This window comes from Aotus nancymaae, unplaced genomic scaffold (genome assembly GCF_030222135.1).
Source record: "Aotus nancymaae isolate 86718 unplaced genomic scaffold, 86718_ANA_hifiasm-v0.15.2.pri h1tg000016l, whole genome shotgun sequence".
NCBI lineage: Eukaryota > Metazoa > Chordata > Mammalia > Primates > Aotidae > Aotus > Aotus nancymaae.
Window position 1 is genome coordinate 37,074,685 of NW_026988428.1, and position 23,297 is coordinate 37,097,981.

Here is a 23,297-nt window from a genome sequence, read left to right on the forward strand (position 1 = left end):
TATGCTGGGAGTGTGCTGCTCACGCTGCAGAGCTGGTTGCCAAGGGAACGGTCGCTAGGCGGAAGTGGAGTTGCATTGGCGCTTCCTTTTCCGGGTCGGCGCTACCGCCTCCCTGCGGGGATGATCTGATGGGTCACCGCTTCCTGCGCGGCCTGTATACGCTGCTGCTGCCGCCGTCACCCTTCTATACCAGGCACCACATGTTCGGCCCAGAGTCCGTCCCGCCCTCAAAGCGACCCTGCAGCAAACTCATGGCACCACCCAGAATCGGGACGCACAATGGCACCTTCCACTGCGACGAGGCACTGGCATGCGCACTGCTTCGCCTGCTGCCGGAGTACCAGGTATGGTCCGCAAAAATGACCCTGAGACTGCGTGCATGCATGCCTCCAGGGTGGACGGCGTTCCGCTATCAGGGTCCCTCCGGTAGCGCCCAGCAGCCCAAGCACCCTTCCTACCCGCCCTGCATCCCTGAAGTCCAGCATTAATCCCCTACCTGGCAACCCCTGTCAGTCCATTTACCCACTATGTACCTCACAGGATGCAGAGATTGTGCGAACCCGGGATCCCGAAAAACTCGCTTCCTGTGATATCGTGGTGGACGTGGGGGGCGAGTACGACCCTCAGAGACACCGATATGACCATCACCAGAGGTAGGTTCCCAGATACCATTTATTTAACTTCCTTGACCTCAACTTTCCTCTGTGCTCCAATTCAGCCATCTACTGCCTTGGTCAGTGTCAGGGAAAAGAACTGCCTCATCATTGAAATCAAACTCCCACTAGGATACACCATCCTTCTGGCTCTGTCTGTTCTTCACCTATCTCCCTGGCCTGGGACCTCCCTTGGTTCCAAGGAGTCCCTTGGGCCCCTTCCTTATCTCATCTCCTTCCTTAGCTAAGGTTTTTTTTTTTTGTTCCCCCCCCCCGCCCCCGCCAACAGCAATTTCACCCCAACTAGATAAAGCCATCAGTTTTTATTAATCCATTCTGGTGCCCTTGCTGCTCCACCTAACCGCTGCGCCCACGATTGTGGCAGTTGGTGACAGTTCAAATGTGTGAAGTTTTCTACTTCATTTACACCCTTCCAAAGGGAAATCCTTCTTGCTCAAGGGTAGTCCATTCCAATCCTTTTCTTCCCCATCAGGCCTCTACGGCATCAAACTCAGCGTCCCTGCCTCTTCTCAAAAGAAATTGAGCATTTCCTCAGTATCCCACCCCAAACTATCCTCAGCTTCTCCTACCAATTCAGGGAAATTTGTTCCCTTCTGTCGGAGATTAATCCTCTGCCCCATTTCCAGTCTATTACTTTGTCCTCTTGGATTTTTTTTTTTTTTTTTTTGAGACAGTCTCACTCTGTTGCCCAGACTGGAGTGCAGTGGTGCGATCTCAGTTCACTGCAACCTCCACCTCCCAGGTTAAAGCGATTCTCCTGCCTCAGCCTCCTGAGTAGCTGGGACTACAGGCACGTGCCACCACACCCAGCTAATTTTTGTATTTTTAGTAGAGATGGAGTTTCACCATATTGGCCAGTCTGGTCTCAAACTCCTGGCTTTGTGATTCACTGGCCTTGGCCTCCCAAAGTGTTAGGATTTAGGCGTGAGCCACTACCAGCCTATCCTTTGAGATTTCATGTCACAGTTCCACTAGTGTCTTCACCTCACCTTCCCTACAGCCTAAAACCCTTCTCAAGTATCTTCCATCTTGAAAAGAAACAAAGATACAAAAACAAAACCCTCCCTCAATTATACCATACCATGAAAAGTAACTATCTTGGAGAGAGGGATTATGATGTTTTAAGTCTCTCTCTCTTTTTTTTTTTAGCATACATATTATAAATGATGTCAGGAGGAAACCCTCCCAATATTTATAGCCTAAGCTCTCACACTCACTCCTCAGCTGCCCTTCAAAAATCAGCTGACCGTGGCTTCACCTCTTCGTTTCCAGTTCATTCCCCTCGAGCCCATTCCCAGTCTCTCCACTGGAACTGCTCAACAGAAGGGCACCAGTGACCTCAGCACCAAACCAGGGAGCTGGCAAAGGGTCTCAACTGATCTCTTTAGCACTTGGCATTATTGACCACCTCCTTTTATCAAATTGTTTTGTTTATGTACACTTAAAATTACACATTTGAAACAAAGAATATAACATTTCTAAAATATCAAACAAAATGAAACAGTCTCCCAGCCTAAGAAACTAGAACATTGCCAGTACCTTTACATCTATACCTGTGTGCTTCTCTCTATCCCATCCCACGTCGACCCCCAGAAGTCAGCAGTGTCCTAATTTTGTGTTCTTCATACGCTTGTTCTTCTGTATAGTTTAGCAAATGTCTATTTGCATTAACAGTGTACTTAGTTTTGCTTCTTTTCGAACTTTTATCTGGGGGGGGTTACTGTATCATTTGTGTCATACCTGTGAATATTTTATATATTCTTTTGTATTTACTCAGCTTTTTGTTTTATTATTTTTAATACAGAGTCTCATCTGTCACCCAAGCTGGAGTACAGTGGTGTAATCTCAGCTCACTGCAACCTCTGCCTCCCAGGTTCAAGTGATTCTCCTACCTCTGCCTCCCGAGTAGCTGGGACTACAGCTGCCCACCGTCATGCCCGGCTAATTTTTGTATTAGAGACGGGGTTTCACTATGTTGGCCAGGCTGGTCTCAAACTCCTGACCTCAGGTGATCCACCCGCCTCAGCCTCCCAAAGTGCTAGGATTACAGGCGTGAGCCACAATGCCCAGCCTCAATTAGTTTGTTTTAGTTTTTTTGAGATGAAGTTTCACTCTTGTTGCCCAGGCTGGAGTGCCGTGGCACAATCTCAGCTCACTTCAACCTCCACTTCCCAGGTTCAAGCAATTCTCCTGCCTCAGCCTCCCAAATAGTTGGGATTAGAGGCATGCGCTACCATGCCCAGCTAATTTTTGTGTTCTTAGTAGAGATGGGGTTTCACCATGTAGGACAGGCTGGTCTTGAGCTCTTGACCTCAAATGATCGCCCACCTCGGCCTCCCAAAATGTTGGGATTACAGGTGTAAGCCACTGGGCCCAGCCTGTATTCAATATTTAATAATAAAAGTAAACAAATGGAGCTCCCTAGGTGATTCTGAGATGGACTGGTATTTAGAAATGGTTGTAGTTTCTACTTCCCTAACATCTGTTATATCTTTTTTCTATTTTCCACCCCACTGCTGTTCAATTCTTGCCTTCTTTATTCACCTGAACCATTGCAGGTAATCTTGTATCTGTTCTTCATGCTGGCTGGTGCAATGCTCTAACATGCACCTGCCTGCTTAAAATCTCCCAGTGACTTTCATTACCCAATGATAAAGTCCAGTGGTCTGGCCCTGCCTGCCCTTCCAGCTTTATCTTTTGCCACTCACTTCTCACACCTGAGCTGCCTTTCCTGAAGTCCCATCAAAACACTTGTCTTTCAGCCATCATTCATGTTGTTCCCTCTACTTGGAATGCTTTTTCTCTTTCACCCCTTGTCTCTCTGGTGGACATCACTAATTAATCTTTCAGAACTGACCTGAAGGCTGTCCTCTAAACCCTTTCCTCATCCCTTCCTTCCTTTTCCTTCTCATGTCTAGCGAGAGTACTCGGGGGGGTTGTGTTTGTTAGCCTCCGCAGATGAATCAGAAAACGAGGACAGCATCTTGGTTTTTTTATCCTTAATGTCATATAAAACATAAAATGTGGCAGTTAGGAAGCATTGAGTTAACCATTGAATGAATGCATGGAGACTAGCCAAGGTCCCTCACCTGAGCCCTACCTCCCTCTGCTTCTCAGGTCTTTCACAGAGACCATGAGCTCCCTGTCCCCTGGGAAGCCATGGCAGACCAAGCTGAGCAGTGCAGGACTCATCTATCTGCACTTCGGGCACAAGCTGCTGGCCCAGTTGCTGGGCACTAGTGAAGAGGACAGCGTGGTGGGCACCCTCTATGACAAGGTGGGAACCTGAGGACAGACATGCCCCCTACATGCATTTCCACCAGGCTGCCTGGGAGCAGTGCTCACACAGCACTCAGCACTGGGGCCTCGGGTCAGGGTTCCTGGCCTGTAGCTGGCCCAACACTCATCCTCTCCCTCAATCAGGCTCATGTCACAAGGAGATGGTGATACCGCCCCTACCTACATCCTGGGGTGGTTGTGAGAAGTGGATGCTGTAATATATTGGAAAGGGCTTTGAAAACCATAAAGCAGCATGGCCCCGTCTTTTTCTTGACACACAAAGAGCAATTGTTCAGCACCTTTGGGTAAACACAGGGGAGGCTGCTTATGTTTGGAAACATGGCTCAAGAGGTTCTGGCTGCTCTGAAGGTTGAGAGGAGCATATGTTAGGCACCACTGTAATTCACTAGTGGTACATAAATTGGGAAGCTCAGCTGGGAAGAGTTTTATTATGAAACTATCTTTGGATTCCACCAGTATCCCCTGCAAGCAGCTTCCTGCTGCTGGGGAAGGAACATGAAGTCGGGTCGCACAGTACCGAGGACACCTACTTGTTCGCAAGTCAAAGCGCAGATTCAGTCAGCTGGATTTCTGGCATGTGGACTGTTGAGTTCAGTTCTCAGTTTCAGCTTGCCCATCTTCTGCCCTCTGTTGACTATAGAGTTTTTGGAGTATCAAGATTTTAGACTGAGTCAGTTTTCCCTTCTACTGCTGAAGGATTTCTAAATGATTGACTAAATTTTTTTTTCTTTTCTTTTTTTGAGACAGGGTCTTGCTCTGTCACCCAGGCTGGAGTGCAGTGGCTCATTGCAACCTCCGCCTCCTGGGTTCTAGCAATTCTCGTGCCTCAGCCTCCAGAGTAGCTGGGATTATAGGCTCCTGCCAACATGCCTGGCTAATTTTTGTATTTTTATTAGAGACAGGGTTTTACCATGTTAGCCAGGCTGGTCTCGAACTCCTGACCTCAAGTAATCCACCCACCTCGGTCTTCCAAAGTGCTGGGATTGCAGCCACCACACCCGGCCCTAACAACAATTGACCAAACTTAACCCGTGTTTATTTTTTGAGAGACTGTTGCCGAGGCTAGAGTGCAGTGGTGCCATCATGGCTCACTGCTGCTTCAAACTCCTGGGCTCAAGCCATCTTCCCACCTCAGCCTCCCAAGTAGCTGAGACTACAGGTGCATGCCACCATGCCTGGCTAATTATATATCTTAACTTTTTGTAGGAGGGTCTTGCTATGTTGCCCAGGCTAGACTGAAACTCCTGGGCTCAAGTGATCCTCACGCCTCACCCTAAACTTATGTTTTAGCTGATCATCAGGTTGGGGTCCACACAAAGAGGTGCTGGGCATAGGAGTTACTTTCTCAGTGCTCTGCGAGTAGCACTTTTCTACATACCACAGATGTACTGCTATATAGGGAGGTCTGTTTTTTAGAGCATTTGGCATAAAGTGTCTGACCCAAAACTCTTGAGGCATTAGCCTACCATTTATTCAGACCCAGGAGATGTAGCAACTGCTGATGTCATGTGGCACATTATGGGCTTCCCCAAAACCATAACCCAGCATCCAGCTTTTAGAGTTTAGTCTCACACTTATTTTCTCCCGCTTGTGTTCTTGACCAGAGCCCCTCCTGCACCTCATTGACCATGTCACTAAATACCTACTCACCCCACCTGGAGATGTACCAGCCTTCAGCCATGGGGATTCACCCCCACAGATAGATAGATAGATACCCTCTAGCAGCAACTGGAGATCTTCCTTGTTCAAAAGTTAGCAGTCCCTTCCCCACATGTGTTGCCGTTGGCTTGAGCTTTGTGCACAATGAGCATTGGATTAGAAACCAGGTGATCTGAATTTCAGTCACAGCACAACGAGCCCTCTGAGTTTCAGCAGGCTGCTGAACTTGCCAATTCTCCTTTTCTCCTCCAGTTAATGTTGAGAGATCCTCACAGGGCTGACTGTGTGTATGAACATACTTTGAATCCTGTAAGACTTCACGAAACTAGTAGGTAGCCTCAATAACATTTCCCTTGCTGCTGCTTTAGATGTATGAGAACTTTGTGGAGGAGGTGGATGCAGTGGACAATGGGATCTCCCAGTGGGCAGAAGGGGAGCCTCGATATGCAGTGACCACTACCCTGAGTGCACGAGTTGCTCGACTTAATCCTACCTGGAGCCAGCCCGATCAAGACACTGAGGTAATGGGGCTTCTGGGACCTGTAAGAACTGTGGGCTGAGGGGAAATGGGAGCATTTCCTCCTAAGTCCTAGCAAATTCAAAGTTTGGGCCAGCACTGGTTCTGATTCTCATCATTCCCAGGCAGGCTTCAAGCGTGCAATGAATCTGGTTCAAGAGGAGTTTCTGCAGAGATTAGATTTCTACCAACACAGCTGGCTGCCAGCCCGGGCCTTGGTGGAAAAGGCCCTTGCCCAGCGATTTCAGGTACAGGCCTGGGAGGAGGCATTGTGGCTTGGGGATTACTGACTGCCAATAAATAGGAGCTCCTGCTTCTACTCTAAACCCTTTTTTTTCCTCTCTTGCCCAGGCTGGAGTACAGTGGAACACAATCTTGGCTTACTGCAGCCTCAACCTCCTAGGCTCAAGCAATCCTCCCACTTCAGCCTCCTGAGTAGCTGGGACTACTGACACATGCCACCTCACCCAGCCAATTTTTGTATTTTTTGTAGAGACAGGGTCTCACTTTGTTGCCTAGGCTGGTCTCAAACTCCTGGGCTCAATTGATCCTCCCACCTCAGCCTCCCAAAGCGTTGTGACTGCAAGCATGATCACCATGCCCAGCCTACCTTAAATCTTCTAGCTATGCTCTCCCTCTTCCAGGTGGACCCAAGTGGGGAGATTGTGGAACTGGCAAAAGGTGGATGTCCCTGGAAGGAGCATCTCTACCACCTGGAATCTGGGCTGTCCCCTCCAGTGGCCATCATCTTTGTTATCTACACTGACCAGGCTGGACAATGGCGAGTACAGTGTGTGCCCAAGGAGCTCCACTCATTCCAAAGCCGGTGAGGCCCTAGGGAACCACCCTGCACACCTTCAGGCCTGTCTCAGCCTTGTTAAGAGAATGCTGCCAACTCTGACCTCTGCTCTACTCCTTTCTGCCCATTCGTAGGCTGCCCCTGCCAGAGCCATGGCGGGGTCTTCGGGACAAGGCCTTGGACCAGGTCAGTGGGATTCCTGGCTGCATCTTCGTCCATGCCAGCGGCTTCATTGGCGGTCACTGTACCCGAGAGGGTGCCTTGAGCATGGCCCGTGCCACCTTGGCCCAGCGCTCACACCTCCCACGAATCTCCTAGTCTAATAAAACCTTCAGGCCGGGCACGGTGGCTCAAGCCTGTAATCCCAGCACTTTGGGAGGCCGAGGCGGGTGGATCACGAGGTCGAGAGATCGAGACCATCCTGGTCAACATGGTGAAACCCCGTCTCTACTAATACAAAAAAAATTAGCTGGGCATGGTGGCGCGTGCCTGTAATCCCAGCTACTCAGGAGGCTGAGGCAGGAGAATTGCCTGAACCCAGGAGGCGGAGGTTGCGGTGAGCCGAGATCGCGCCATTGCACTCCAGCCTGGGTAACAAGAGCGAGACTCTGTCTCAAAAAAAAAAAAAAAAAAAAAAAAAAAAAAAAACCTTCCATCTCTGGCTGGGCGCGGTGGCTCACGCCTGTAATCCCAGCACTTTGGTAGGCCGAGGTGGGCGGATCACCTGACGTCAGGAGTTTGAGACCAACCTGACCAACGTGGAGAAACCGTTTCTACTAAAAATACAAAATTAGCTGGGCATGTGGCAGGCACCTGTAATCTCAGCTACTCAGGAGGTTGAGGCAGGAGAATCGCTTGAACCTGGGAGGCGGAGGTTGCGGTGAGCCAAGATTACCCCATTGCACTCCAACCGGGGGAACGAGAGTGAAACTCCATTTCAAAAAACAACAACAAAACTTTCTGTCTCATACCCACTCCTTGACATTCTTGCTCTATACCATTCTGGAAAGTGAAAACAACTATTTGTGAGACCCTGTGCTAGATATTCTTTTCTTCACACTAACTTCTTAGCCTTGCTTCTTAGCCTTGCTTTCCAAATCATTTGAAACTATACAGTTTCTAGAGTTAAATAATTCAACCAAATTCACAAGTGGCTAAAAAGTGACAGAACAGGGTCTTAACCCAAAGTCCACGCTTTCTTCCCTGACTATACTCCAGTGCAACTCCCTGGAAGACAGTCTGGTAACAGATTGAAAAACAAAAGGAAAACTTTTATTATTAGAGGTGGGAATGTGGGGAGTGGGGCAGAACAGGTAGTGGCCCTGGGAGAGGGTCCCAAGGAGCAGAGGTTGGGGTTGTCTCAGTAAAGAGGGGCAGGTCACGAACAGAGCCTCCACCCCCAGCGGGGGGTTCTTGGGCCCGGCCAAGCACTGGGCTGAAACGTGGAAACTGGGCATTGACGAAGTACAGCGGGATGTGGGCAATTCGGCCTGTGGACCAGCCCTGCAGAGTGGGGAAAGAAAAGGATCAGCTTGGGCCCAAAGAAGGGCACCTGGCAGAGCCATATAGCAGCCAAGGCCCGGAAGCCCCAGCAGCCTGGCACACTCACCACACTGAGCAGGGCCCCTTTGTTGAAGGAAGGATGGAAAGCGATGAGCTGGGGCTGGGCTCCTGGCTCCCCCTGGATAACGCCACTAAAAGAAAAGGTGAGCAGGCAACTGGAGGCGGAAGGGAGCTGCATGTAGTGAGATATGGGTTTTGTGCAGGAAGTCTGGTGAGGAGTCCAGACCTAAGGGCCCACGTGGCACTTACCAGGGAAGGAGCTCAAACACAGGGCTGTTTCTAGTACAGAAGAGCAGGATGACTGGCTTACCATCCTGTACCCTTGGGTTTCCTGTAAGAAATGGATCCAGGGATGGGGAGGAACTCTGATGGCAGAGTCCCAGGATGGGGGCAGAGGAGAACTGCAGGCCAGGGCATGGCCTCACTACTTTAACTGGGAAGATGGCTGTGGGCTGAGCCCTTCATCCTTGCCTCTTACCTTTCATGAGCACAGCCAGACGCTCCCCACTGGGGTCCCAGACCATGGAGTGAGCCTCTCCCCCAAGCCTATGTGTGAGGACAGGTTGGGAGAGTTTCAGTGTGTCCCTCCCACCTGCTTTTCACTGCCGTTCTCTCAAACACTTAGCTCACCTCTCCTCACCATCTGGTGTCTGGATTGTTGTCTCAGACAGATCTGCCACAATTGTTGCTGACTTCGCACCTCCAACACGCCCCTTTCCCTCACCTGTGGATGGATAAGAGCAGAGGTTCTTGCAAGAAACAGGCCTCTCACTGGTCGGCCGCCAGCTCACCACAGGCATCAACACCTCTAAATCTCCTAATCTTCTATATTTCCCATTATCCCTCAGAGCTGCATCTTACCAAATGTTGCTGCCTCCCTCTGACCACCCCAAATACTGAAGTGTTGCCCTAACTCACCACAACGTTCTGGAAAAGACAGGGAGTAAATCAGTGGCTCTCCCAACACAGTGAACAGCAATCGGTTGCCATCTGGGCTCCAGCAGCCAGTCTGGGGTCAGGAAGCAAAAGGCAGGGGAGGAAGCTATGTCTATACTAGAATGCAGGATGGAAAGTAGAGGTGGCTGGGCTTGGGGGCATCAGGGACCCATTGGAATCCTCTCCTCCCCAGCATCTGTGAATCAGAGTCCCCTCTTACCTGACAGCGCCCTGATAGAGTAGGCCACCTCTCACAAGTCCACATCTGGGCCTCCCAGACTCTGAGCCAGACAGAAACAAATTACAGCTTAGGACCTCTTAAGTTCCAAAATTTGGACCTACCTCCCTTGACAGAGCTTCCAGGAGCTAAGTGCCTTTCTCTAGGTCCATGCCCCCCTCCATCCTTCTCCCACTCACCGAAAGACAGCCGAAGGAGTAGTAGCCAGGACTTTGCTGCCATCTGGGGACCAGAGCAGGTTGGTCACCCCACCTCCTCGAAACCAGGGAAGGGGGACACAGGTCTCTGTTGAGACATCCCATACCTAGGAGAGTGGGGCAGTAGAGAAAACTCAAGCACCCTATCATCTCATAGTGGGCTGCCCTCTCTAACATACAAAAGCCAGAAAGGAAAGGAACCAAGAGAGGGACTGTGAAACAGAAGGCACGGGTTCGTGCTGACAATTACAGAGGGTGGAGTTTTCATCCTAATGAGACTGATGGCAAAGCTCCTCCCTGGGTAAGTTTAAGACTAAATGGACCAGGGTCCCTCCTCCTTCCCCCATGATGTTTCTACCAGTGAGTGAGAAACACTTTCGCCAGGACGGAAAGGAGCATGCAGGACAGGGACCCACTCACCCGGATAGCAGCATCCACAGGTGAAGCTGAGAGCAGCCGCCCCCCACTGGGGGCCCAGGCCAAGCTGGTGACAGGTGTGTGCCCAGGGTGAGACAGCACTTGGGCACAGCCAGAAGAGGGTCTGAGGGGAACACAGAGGGTATAGAGTCAGAACATGACAAGAAGCTAGCCCCAAAATTCTATTTCTTTGCCTCCTTCTGCTAAAATCTCCCTATCCTGATGTCCTGCTCTGAGGTCAAATCCAGGTTAGGGAAAAGGAATAAGGATTGTGGAAGTTAAAAGAAAAAAACAGCGAAGGAAAAAAGGGCCAAGTCACCATGAGCAGGTCAACAGAGAAGAGGTGATCTGCAAGGTCTCAAGGCCCGGGTGAAAGGGAATGCTTTCACTACAGGCCATGAGGAGGTAAAACCTAACCAGTAACCTAGAAGGTGTGCCCTGGGGCGATGTCAGGCCCCACCCCAGAACACAGCTTCCCGCTGCAGGCTATCCAGCCTGGCCATCCATCCATCCAAGGATAATTTATGACATAAGGTTCCAACCTTTCCTCCCCAGAATAAGTTATCTAAGGCTCCTCAGAACACACCCCTCCTTTATCAGAGCTCCTCCCACATCTGCACTCCTGCATTGTTTGCTGCTCATCACAAAGATGCTGCCTGTGGCTTGGCCTCCATCACTGAAAGGGAACTACCTGAGGGCACCTGCCATGTGTCTGCAGCTGTGTATTTCCAGAGCCATGTGCCTGACCTGACAGATGAAGGCTACTACCTGAATAAATGCCACCTTCTCCTCTTTCCACCTAACTATAACCACTTTCAGCTCCAGTGAAGGCTTAGTTATGGATATACAACTTAATTCTCTTGAACTTTACAATAAATCACAGCTGCCTTTGCAGGTCAGTTCAGATTCATCTCATTCTTTTCAGTGGCTCCACTGTATACCACTCAATAGATGAACCATAGTTTATTCAGTCATGCCTCTACAAATGGACATTTGACTTGTTTGTAAGTTTTTATTATACATAATGCTATAAAAAATATTTCCTGGCTGGGCACGGCGGCTCACACCTGTAATCCCAGCACTTTGGGAAGCCGAGGGAGGTGGATCACAAGGTCAAGAGATCGACTATCCTGGCCAACATGGTGAAACCCAGTCTCTACTAAAAATACAAAAATTAGCTGGGCGTGGTGGCACGCACCTGTAGTCCCAGCTACTCGGGAGGCTGGGGAGGAGAACTGCTTGAACCCAGGAGGCGGAGGTCGTAGTGAGCCGAGATCACACCACTACACTCCAGCCTGGTGACAAAATAAGACTCTGTCTCCAAAAAAAAATAATAATAATAAATATAGCTCCTGCCTCAGCCTCAGCCTCTCAAGTAGCTAGGACTACAGGAGTACACCCCAACCCCAGCTAGTTTTTTAACTTTTTTTGTATAGACAGTGTCTGTGTTGCCCAAGCTAGTCTCAAACTCCTAGACTCAAGCGATCCATCTGCCTCAGCCTCCCAAAGTGCTGGGATTACAGTCATGAGCCATCACGCCTGGCCTTTTTTTTAAATTTTTTTGAAATTGAGTTTTGCTAGTCGCCCAGGCTAGAGCACAATGGCCCAATCTCTAATCTCAGGACTTTGGGAGGCTGAGGTGGGCGGATCACTTGAAGTCAGGAGTTCGAGACTAGCCTGGCCAACATGGTGAAACCCCGTCTCTACTAAAAATGCAAAAATTAGCTGGGCACAGTGGTGGGCACCTGTAATCCCAGCTACTAGAGAGGCTAAGGCAGGAGAATCACTTGAACCTGGGAGGTGGAGGATGCAGTGAGCCGAGATCATGCCACTACACTCCAGCCCAGGTGACAGAGAAAGACTCTGTCTCAAAAATAAATAAAAAACAAAACCTATTATCATGTATTTTTTTTCTTATAGTATCTATTGTCAAGGTTTAGGTATTAGGATTACATTAACTTTATAAAAATAAATCAGGAAGGATCCTGCAACAGAAAGAGGGAGGACATTAACAGGAAAACAGGTGAAATCTGAATAAAATTTGTAGTTAATGAACAAATATAACAAACATTGCCTTCTTAGTTTTGACAAATCTAATATGGTAATATAAGACGTTAACAATGGGGGAAACTGCATGAAGGGTATGCTGAAACTCTCTGTACTATCTTTGAAACTTTTCTATAAATCTAAAATTCTGCCAAAATAAAAAGTTTATTAAAGTTTTTTTAAAAAATTCAGAAGGCTGCCGGGTGCGGTGGCTCACGCCTGTAATCCCAGCACTTTGGGAGGCCGAGGCGGGTGGATCACGAGGTCAAGAGATTGAGACCATCCTGGTCAACATGGTGAAACCCCGTCTCTACTAAAAATACAAAAAATTAGCTGGGCATGGTGGCACGTGCCTGTAATCCCAGCTACTCAGGAGGCTGAGGCAGGAGAATTGCCTGAACCCAGGAGGTGGAGGTTGCGGTGAGCCGAGATCGCGCCATTGCACTCCAGCCTGGGCAACAAGAGTGAAACTCCGTCTCAAAAAAAAAAAAAAATCAGAAGGCTTTCCAAATTTCCTATAATCTGGAATAAGTAACATAGAGACTATACCTTTTTTTTTGAGACAAGGTCTCACTCTGTAGAGATCATGGCTCAATGAAGCCTTGACCTTCCAGGCTCAGGCAATCCTCCTGCCTCAGCCTCCTGCGGTGCTGGGACCACATGCTTGCACCACCACATCTGGCTAATTTTTAAAATTTTTTTTGACGGCCGGGCGCGGTGGCTCAAGCCTGTAATCCCAGCACTTTGGGAGGCCGAGGCGGGTGGATCACAAGGTCGAGAGATCGAGACCATCCTGGTCAACATTGTGAAACCCCGTCTCTATTAATACAAAAAAATTAGCTGGGCACGGTGGCGCGTGCCTGTAATCCCAGCTACTCAGGAGGCTGAGGCAGGAGAATTGCCTGAACCCAGGAGGCGGAGGTTGCGGTGAGCCGAGATCGCGCCATTGCACTCCAGCCTGGGTAACAAGAGCGAAACTCCGTCTCAAAAAAAAAAAAAAAAAATTTTTTTTAGAGATGGGGTCTAAGTTGCCAAGGCTTCTCTCAAACCCCTGGGCTCATGTGATCCTCCCACCTCAGCCTCCCAAAGTGATAAGATTACAGGCGTTAGCCACTGCACCCAACCTAAGACTATCCTTTTGAAAATTAGATACAACCCTCATAAAACCATCTCAGCCTGGTGTCTGTTTTAGTGGTAGAACTCATCATTTTCTTCTGCAATCCACTTTTGTAACTTATATTTTGCTAGAAAATCAAAGATTTCCTTCAGATTTTCAAATTTGTTGGCCTAAACATGTCCGTAATATTCTTTTATAATTCTTCTATTTTCTACCATATCTATGGTTATCTCTCTTTCCACTTCTGAAAATAGTATACTTTGGTTTTCTCTTTCTCCTTAATTAGGCTGGCCAAAAGGTTTTCTTTTTTATTCATATATACATATATATATATATATATATATATATATTTTTTTTTTTTTTTTTTTTTTTTTTTTTTTTTGACAGTCTTGCTCTGTTGCCCAGACTGGATCACAGTGGTGTGATCTCTGAATAAAATTTGTAGTTAATTATAATGAACAAATATAACAAACATTGCCTTCTTAGTTTTGACAAATCTAACATGGTAATATAAGATGTTAACATGCAACCCCCATGTTAACGTCTGCAACCCCCACCCCTACCTCCTGGGTTTCAAGTGATTCTCCTGCCTCAGCCTCCTGAGTAGCTGAGACTACAGGTGCATACCACCAATTGTTGGGTTTTTCGTTTTTTGTTTTTTTGAGACAGGGTCTTGCTCTGTCCCCCAGGCTGGAGTGCAGCTGCAGTAGCATGATGTCAACTCACTACAACCTCTGCCTCCTGGGTTCAAGTGATTCTCGGTCTCAGCTTCCCAAGTCCCTGGGATCACAGGCGTTACGCGGTATCACCATGTTGGCCAGGCTGGTCTTGAACTCCTGGCCTCAAGCAATCCACCCTCCTTGGCCTCCCAAAGTGCTGGGATTACAGGCATGAGCCACAGCACCCAGCTTATTCATAATTTAAACAACCAGTTTCTGGTTTTATTTTAGTTAGTGCTCACAGGTATTCCTAGTTTCTGATCTTATCTGTACTAATTTTCTTCATAGTTCCTTTAAGTCTCCTGATAGTCCTCTGAAGAACAGTCTTACCAGCTGGGCGAGATGGCTCACGCCTGTAATCTCAACACTTTGGGAGGCCAAGGTGGGCAGATCACGAGGTCAGGAGATCGAGACCATCCTGGCCAACATGAAACCCTGTCTCTACTAAAAATACAAAAAAATTAGCTGGGCATGGTGGCATGTGCCCAGCTATTCAGGAGGCTGAGGCAGGAGAAATGCTTGAACCCCAGAGGTGGAGATTGCAGTAAGCCGAGATCGCGCCACTGCACTATAGCCTGGGCAACAGTGTGAGACTCCGTCTCAAAAAAATAAAAGGAAAAGAAAAGAAAGTTGATCCAGCAATCCCATTACTGGGTATATATCCAAAGGATTATAAAATCGTTCTACTATAAGGACACATGCACACGAATGTTCACTGCAGCACAGTTTACAATAGCAAAGACCTGGAACCAACCCAAATGCCCATCGATGATAGACTGGACAGGAAAAATGTGGCACATATACACCATGGAATATTATGCAACCTTCAAAAACGATGAGTTCGCGTCCTTTGTAGGGACATGGATGAACCTGGAAACCATCATTCTCAGCAAACTGACACAAGAACAGAAAATCAAACACCGAATGTTCTCATTCATAGGCGGGTGTTGAACAATGAGAACACATGGACACAGGGAAGGGAGCACTACACACTGGGGTCTGTTGGGGGGAAATGTGGGGGGACAGTGGGGGGTGGGGAGTTGGGGAGAGATAGCATGGGGAGAAATGCCACATATAGGTGAAGGGGAGGAAGGCAGCAAATCACACTGCCACGTATGCACCTATGCAACAATCATGCATGTTCTTCACATGTACCCCAAAACCTAAAATGCAATAACAAAAAAAATAAAATAAAACAAAAAAAGAAAAGTCTTTCCACCCTGTAACCCACAGACACATTGTACCCACAATCCAAAACGCCCCTAGTTCTGTCTCTTTCTCCAGATTATTCTTAGCAACCAACCTTGATCTTAATCTGCTTTTCCTATAGCCCTGGGAAGTGCTGTGAGGACAAAGAATTTCTCCTTTCAGATCTCCTCATCACCCACCATGCCTAGCATTGCACAACTCTCAGGCCAAGGTAAGACAGGCTACTAGGACTCACCGGGTAGACAAGGAGGTAGGGTCCAGGGTCCAGATGAGAATGCAGCTCTGGCAGGCCACAGCCAAGACAGAGGCACTGAGGGGCTTCCAGGCCAGAGCTGCCACATTTCGCTGCAGCCGGTGCTTCAGGGAGGGGACTATGGTGCTAGGGTAAAGGGGTAGGGAATTGAGTCAAGGCAAGAACACTAAGGCTTCAGGGCCCAGAGTGCAGTTAAGGAGAGAAAGCCACAGAGAAGAAAGATGATCCATCCAGGGCCCAGGGGCATTATGGGGTAGGAGGGGATAAAGTTTAGGTCTAGAAAGAGCACACATTCAGTTATGGAGCTTCCCTGACCCCAGTTCTGGAAGGAGCCCTATGAATCAGGTTCAAGAACTACAGGACTCCCTGGGACCATGGGACCAAGGCTGGCAAGCAAAGGTGATATTGACAAGTCAGAGCCCACCTGGTATGCCCACACACACCTGCTGGCATTATACACACGGACTGAGTCATCTAGTAGGGCCACTGCAAACTTGTTGGTGTGAGGGTGCCATGCAAAGACACGCAAGCAGCAGCTGGACCTAAGGAAGGAGTTAACATAAAGAGTCCTGCACCTACCCCAGCCAAGCCCAGAAGCTCACATTCATTTCCAGTAAGGACTTGGTTTTTTTCTACTTTTTCTTTTATTCTTTTTCGGGGGAACAGGAGGAATGAGAATATGGGGAGTAATCAGGAAAGGAGTAGGAGTCTTTGCCTTCTCCCCAGAAGAAGTTTCAAGGTTCAGGACTTCCTTCCCACAGAGCTCCAGGGACTGTGCACTCACCAGTTTGTGACTTGGGCAAATTCAGCAATCAGATCTTCACTCCTGAGCTGTAAGAACAAAGCAGACAGAGGACACACTGGGGCAAAAGGAGCTCATCCCCTCACTATTCCTACTGGGGAGCTGGACCACTCCTACCCTCTAAAGTCATCACACCCAACCCTGATCTGCAGGGATAGGAATGGGGGCAGAGTGGGTTGAGGATGCAGCAACTGCAGAGGGCTGGGGAGGAAGCCAAACTTACAGACAGATGGGGGAACAGGGACCCATGGAGGGAGGAGGCCCATCGACAGAGTGCCAGGGCCCAGGCAGATGCCGTCTTCACCCACTCAAACACTGTGGGGTTGAGGAAGCAACTCTGATTAAAGCATTCACAGGGTTCTCACCAGATGCCCTCTAGGTGAAAGACAAGGAAGGACAGCCAGCCACTCCCCAGGTCCTTCTGCCCAGTAAGTGCTCCCAACACCTCACTCTGCACACCCACTCTGGGTTATTTGGGTAGGTAGGAGAGAAGAGAACAGGAAAAATAGGGCTAAAAGGAAAGAGTCTGGGCCAACAGGTGTTGGGGTGAGTTCAAGAATATGGAGGGGAAATAACTACAAAACTAGGGAAGGCTGGAGGGAAAAATACTTACCCTCTTCTTCTGAGTTTGCAATTTCATTTAGTACCCCAAAAAGGCCCACATCACACCTGATAAGGGAGGAAAATGTGAGTCAGATTACTCTGATCCCCTCTGTCCCCTCTACAAGTTTCATTCATTCATTCAATATACATGTATTAAAAATATGGGCATTCACATTTAATGAGTGCCAACTATGTACCAGGCACTCTATATGTTGTCCTTTCATTTAAGTATCTCACAAATCTGAATGACATTCTACCCATTTATCTATGAGGCAACCAAGGCTCTGAGGACTTTTGAGGCTTTGTGAGCAGGCCAAGGAGTTAGGACCTGATCTAAGACAATGAATGGAAAGCAATGGAAGCATTTTAAGGAAAAGAATAAACCGATCACACAGTAGCATTTTAGAAAGAGCAGTCTGGCTGCAGATTAGGGAGTGATAAGAATAAGGGCCTACACGAGGCTCATGCTAATCCCAGCACTTTAGGAGGCCAAGGCGGGCGGTTCACAAGGTCAGGAGATCAAGACCATCATGGCCAACATGGTGAAACCCCATCTCCACTAAAAATACAAAAATGAGCTGGGGGTGGTGGCATGCGCCTCTAGTTCCAGCTACTCGAGAGGCTGAGACAGGAGAATCACTTGAACCTGGGAGGCAGAGGTTGCAGTGAGCCGAGATCGCATCATTGCAATCCAGCCTGGACAAGAGTGAGACTCCATTTCTCTCTCTCTCTCTCTCTCTCTCACTCTCTCACACACACACACACACACACAGAACAGAAAAAGTCCAGGTGCAGTGGCTCACTTTGGGAGGCCAAGGCAGGTGGATTGCCTAAGCTCAGGAGCTCAAAGACCAGCCTAGGCAACATAAAGAAACCCCGTCTCTACAAAAAAAATACAAAATTAGCCAGGTGTGGTGGCACACGCCTGTGGTCCCAGCTACTTGGGAGGCTGAGGAGGGAGCATCGCTTGAGCCCCGGGGGCTGACGATGCAGTGAGCCGTGTTCCATGTTTGTGCCATTGCACTCCACGCTGGGTAACAGAGCAAGACCCTGCTTTAAAAAAAAAAAAAAAAAGGCTGGACACAGTGGCTCACACCTGTAATCCCAGCACTTTGAGAGGCTGAGTTGGGCAGATCATGAGGTCAAGAGATCGAGACCATCGTGGCCAACATGGTGAAACCCCGTCTCTACTAAAAAATACAAAAATTAGCTGGGCGTGATGGCGCATGCCTATAGTCCCAGCTACTCAGGAGGCTAAGGCAGGAGAATTGCCTGAACCCTGGAGGTGGAGGTTGCAGTGAGCCGAGATCATGCCACTGCACTCCAGCCTGGTGCCTGGCGACAGAGCAAGACTCTGTCTCAAAAAAAAAAAAAAAGAAAAGAAAAATAAATCAGTTAAGAATCTACTTCAGGAAAAATGTGAAAATGGCCTGAACTGGTGGGTATGAAGAAAAGAGACAGATTTGAGAGATTTAGGAAGTAGCATGAACAAGATGTGAAGACTAAACAGACATTAGTAAAGGAAAGAGCAATACAAGGGAAACGCCTAGGTAGTATCTATATCAGCTAATATGCTTACAGTGTGCCAGCTCCGGACTAGGTGCCTCACATGAACTAATCAAGCCATTTTCACAATCCTACAAGATAGGTATTGTTATCACTGCATGTATTTTTATTTTATTGAGACAGAGTCTTGCTCTGTCACCCAGGCTAAAGTGCAGTAGCATGATCACAGCTCGCTGCAGCCTCAACCTTCTGGGCTCAGGCATTCCTGCCCCAGCCTCCTAAGCAGCTGGGACTACAGGCACACGCCATCACGCCCAGCTAATTTGTAAATGTTTTGTAGAGGCAGGGTTTCACTATGCTTTTTTTTTTTTTTTTTTAAAGACTGAGTCTTACTATATCGCCCATGCTGGAGTGCCATGGTGTGAACTCAGCTCACTGCAACCTCCACCTCCCAAGTTCAAGCAATTCTTGTGCCTCAGCCTGAGTAATTAGGATTACAGGTGGGTATCACTATGCCAGGCTAATTTTTTTATTTTTAGCAGACACAGAGTTTTATCATGTTGGCCAGGCTGGTCTCGAACTCCTGACCTCAAGTGATCCACCCGCCTCAGCCTCCCAAAGTGCTGGGATTATAGGTATGAGCCTCTGTGCCCAGCCTATCACTGCATTTTTAGATGAGAGAAAAGGTGTGAAGAGGTTAATTAATATGAACAAGGTAATCTCAGTAGAAAGTAGCAGAGTCAGGAGTCAACCATCTATCTCCCGCAGAACCTACACTCAAACCACTTGTTCCTAAATGAGTAATATGATCATTGAGAAGTAGGTTTGGAGAGAGAAATAAAGACACTGGATTTGAGCATGCTGAATATATGAAGCCTGTGAAATATTCAAGCAGGATAATCTGGCAAACAAGTGAACACCCAGGTCTGATGCATCGACTGGAAATCTAGCCCCAGGAACACCAACATTTAAAGGACATCAGGAAGAGGAGCCACCAAAAAGCCTGACAAGCAGCAGCCGCAGAAGTAAGAGACAAGAAAGAGCCTGGGAATGAATGGCTTTTCAATAAACTGATGTTCAACTTCACTCACACAGGCATGCACATTCAACTATACTAAAGTACCAAAGATCAAAGTTTGACAGTACATGTGTTGGAAAACAGGCTCTCACACACTGCTGGTGGGACCATATACATGTACAATTTTGACAGAGGACTATTTGGAACACCTCATAAAATTACAGATGAACATAACCTCTGAGCCCAGCAACTTAATTTCTAGGAATTCATCCCTACTAACCCTTTTTTTTTTTTTGAGACAAGGTCTCACTCTATGCCACTGCACTGGTGCAATCTTGGCTCACTGCAACCTCCACCTCCCAGGCTCAAGCAATCCTCCTATACCTAAGCCTCCTGAGTTGGTGAGACTAGAGGCACACACCACCATACCTGGCTAATTTTTGCATTTTTCTTGTAGAGACGGGGTTTTACCATGTTCCCCAGGGTAGTCTGGAACTACTGAGCTCAAGCAATCTACCTGCCTCAGCCTACCAAAGTGCTGGGATTACAGGCATGAGTCACTGTGCCTGGCACAACTAATCCTTGAAGGGATTAATATGTGCCATTAATAGGGCCAGGCCCAGTGGCTCGCAGCTGTAATCCCAGCATTTTGGGAGGCCAAGGCGGGCAGATCAGGTGAGGTCAGGAGTTCAAGACCAGCCTGGCCAACATGATGAAACCCTATCTCTACTAAAAATACAAAAATTAGCGAGGCATGGTGGTGTGAGCCCATAGTCCCAGCTGCTCAGGTGGCCAAAGCAGGAGAATCACTTGAGCCCGGGAGGCAGAGGTTGCAGTGAGCCGAGATCACACCACTGCACTCTAGCCTGGGGGACAGAGCAAGACTCCGTCTCATAAAAAAAAAAAATGTGCCATTAATATGAAGCACCGTTCTCTCAGTACTTTATTAATTCACTTAATCATCACTAAAACCTTGTAAGATAAGTTCCATATACAGATGAAGAAACTGAAAAACAAGGTGATTAAGTAACTTGCTCAAGGTCACACAGCTAAAAAATGGCACAGCCAGAAAATGAACCCCGGCCGGGTACAGTGGCTCACGCCTGTAATCCCAGCACTTTGGGAAGCCAAGGTGGGCAGACCATGAGGTCAGGAGATCGAGACCATCTGGCCAACATGGTGAAACCCCATCTCTACTAAAATACAAAAAATTAGCCAGGCATGGTGGCACATGCCTGTAGTCCCAGCTACTTGTGAAGCTGAGGCAGGGGAATCACTTGAACCCAGGAGACAGAGGTTGCAGTGAGCTGAGATGCGCTCCAGCCTGGCAACAAAGCAAGACTCCATCTCAAAAAACAAAAGGACCCAGGGAGTGTGGCTCCACTCCTACATGTGCAAAGTGGATCACCTATGTATGAGACTATTCAATGCAACCTTATATCTAATCTCGCTGAGCTTCAAGTAAAAGCTCAGAAGTGGTAATGATATGGGGTAGGGGCAGAGAGCAGGTTCACCTAATCAAGCCAGAAAGCAAAGCAAGTAACTAGAGATGAAATGGAAGTATTTTTTCCATAGTGTTCATGGGAAGGACAAGGAAGGAAAACTGATATTTATTGAGCATTTGAGTTCTACAATAAGGACTAGTAATTTCATACGATTTAGCACATACAGCTCTCATGGAGAGCGAGCCTGAATAAAAGTCTTTTGATATAGCCGGGCGCGGTGGCTCACGCCTGTAATCCCAACACTTTGGGAGGCCAAGGCAGGTGGATTACGAGGTCAAGAGATCGAGACCATCCTAGTCAACATAGTGAAACCCCGTCTCTACTAAAAATACAAAAAATTAGCTGGGCATGGTGGTGCATGCCTGTAATCCCAGCTACTCAGGAGGCTGAGGCAGGAGAATTGCTTGAACCCAGGAGGCGGAGGTTGCGGTGAGCCGAAATCGCGCCATTGCACTCCAGCCTGGGTAACAAGAGCGAAACTCCGTCTCAAAAAAAAAAAAAAAAATCAGGCCGGGCGCAGTGGCTCACGCCTGTAATCCCAGCACTTTGGGAGGCCGAGGCGGGTGGATCACGAGGTCAAGAGATCGAGATCATCCTGGTCAACATGGTGAAACCCCGTCTCTACTAAAAATACAAAAAAAAATTAGCTGGGCATGGTGGCGCATGCCTGTAATCCCAGCTACTCAGGAGGCTGAGGCAGGAGAATTGCTTGAACCCAGGAGGCGGAGGTTGCGGTGAGCCGAAATCGCGCCATTGCACTCCAGACTGGGTAACAAGAGCGAGACTCCGTCTCAAAAAAAAAAAAAATCTTTTGAAGAACACCCCAAGGTAAAGGGGTGGTGACTCATTTTCCAGGATCTGCAGACTATGACCCAGGAAACCCTTTGCGATGCCTCACCAAATGTTGATGCATCTCTTCCACACTTGCTCCCGGTGATGGATGAAGGCAGTTCTTGTGCCATGGTCCAGCCTTCCAGGGGTCTTTAGGGGATCCTTGGTCAGGTGTAGGATCGGAAGATTGATCCACTATAGCACAGAAGTGAGGGGTGTGACAGTGAGTCAGTCTCCTCCCAAATCTTTAATTTCTTGCTATCTCCACCCACCGCTGGGCTAAGTATAAGAGATTCCAGAGGCCTGTTTCCCATTTCCACAAAGCTAACACTTGTGAGAATGGGAAACAAGTCTTAGCTCCCGTATCTGTACAATTAGAATAATATTTCATAGGGTTGCTGTAATTATGAAACTGTATAACACTTTTAGAAAGCACCTGACTCAGCCTCTTTCTTACAGGACAAACACTCAATGTCAGTTTCCCTTCCTTGTCCTTCCCAGAAACACCATGGAAAAAGTTCCAGGTTGTAACGTCCTGATCCTCCCAAGATACTGTCCCCAATTTTTAAAGAGTTCTCCTGCATCTTCACACTCCCTAGAATCTCTCTCATTCTCTCCATCCCCTCTAGGCCTCCTCCACAGCTCCTTAACCTCCCTCTTATACTCCAATCCCAGTCCAAACAGATTCCAGCCCTTCTATTCTCTGCAGGGGCCAGGCTGCTTGCAGTCGGCTAGACTCTGCGACCCTGCCCCTGTCATACTGCTTTCCTTCCCCAGTTCTCTCCGACTCCGCCCCCATGCCTGTAGGTCCCCTCCCTCCTCGCCCTGGCCACCTGGCCCCGGAAGTCGGGAGGCGGGCTCTCATAGCTACTGCCCGTCACCAGCTCGTTATTGTGCTCATATAGGGTGACTTGACCCCAAGGCGGTGGAGGAGGGAACAACCCCAGGGAGCACATCTTGCCGGTCCGCAGGACGTCTGGAGTCAGCAAACTCCCGGCCGGAACGGCACAGACCGCACTCCCGCGACTCAGTTCCCGGGCTAGATTCGTATGCGGACGGGTAGCCGCAAGGGACAAACGGCGAGGCGGAGCTCAACGGAAGTGAAGGAAAGACTAACGGGAAAGAAGGACGCGTGCGTGGTCCCGGGACAGACCTCCAAAGCTTCCTCCTCCGCCCCCTGGCGGCCGGAGGGGGAGCAGCGCGGATACGTGCGTCCTCTGGCCAACCCCTGGTTACCGTCGGAAGCGGAGTTTTCTTGTTTTCCATGAGACTGCTACTACTGTTCTTTCCAGCTCCGAATTCCCCTACACCTTCTGCCATTCACTCTCTTAGCGCTTAGAAAGCCCGAAATCAGCCACATTCATGGAAGTACCAAATTAACCCTCCCA

General features: G+C 48.5%; 2 protein-coding genes across 3 annotated transcripts; one reads left to right on the forward strand and one right to left on the reverse strand.

The window, feature by feature from the left end:
* Positions 1–59: 59 nt before the first annotated feature.
* MYG1 (MYG1 exonuclease) lies at positions 60–9,480 on the forward strand. 2 transcript variants are annotated; one of them, XM_064377136.1, is made up of 9 exons: positions 60–344; positions 541–653; positions 2,479–2,547; positions 3,792–3,951; positions 6,002–6,154; positions 6,276–6,398; positions 6,795–6,976; positions 7,084–7,278; positions 7,599–9,480. In XM_064377136.1, the coding sequence occupies exons 1-8, from the start codon at positions 129–131 to the stop codon at positions 7,265–7,267; spliced, it is 1,200 nt and encodes a 399-aa protein (XP_064233206.1). In that variant the 5' UTR covers positions 60–128; the 3' UTR covers positions 7,268–7,278; positions 7,599–9,480. The 2 variants fall into 2 exon arrangements, with proteins under 2 accessions (XP_064233206.1, XP_064233207.1); XM_064377137.1 differs by lacking the exon at positions 2,479–2,547 and having other exon boundaries at positions 64–344.
* On the reverse strand, positions 8,201–23,012 carry AAAS (aladin WD repeat nucleoporin). Its single transcript, XM_012450316.2, has 16 exons — positions 22,743–23,012; positions 21,977–22,104; positions 17,060–17,115; positions 16,670–16,761; positions 16,429–16,475; positions 16,088–16,186; positions 15,627–15,770; positions 10,304–10,424; positions 9,866–9,990; positions 9,669–9,729; positions 9,431–9,521; positions 9,143–9,236; positions 8,991–9,058; positions 8,762–8,843; positions 8,559–8,643; positions 8,201–8,452 (listed from the first exon to the last, which is right to left on the reverse strand). Exons 1-16 carry the CDS (start codon positions 22,863–22,865, stop codon positions 8,228–8,230), a joined length of 1,641 nt encoding a protein of 546 aa, XP_012305739.1. The 5' UTR covers positions 22,866–23,012; the 3' UTR covers positions 8,201–8,227.
* Between the last annotated feature and the right edge of the window lie 285 nt (positions 23,013–23,297).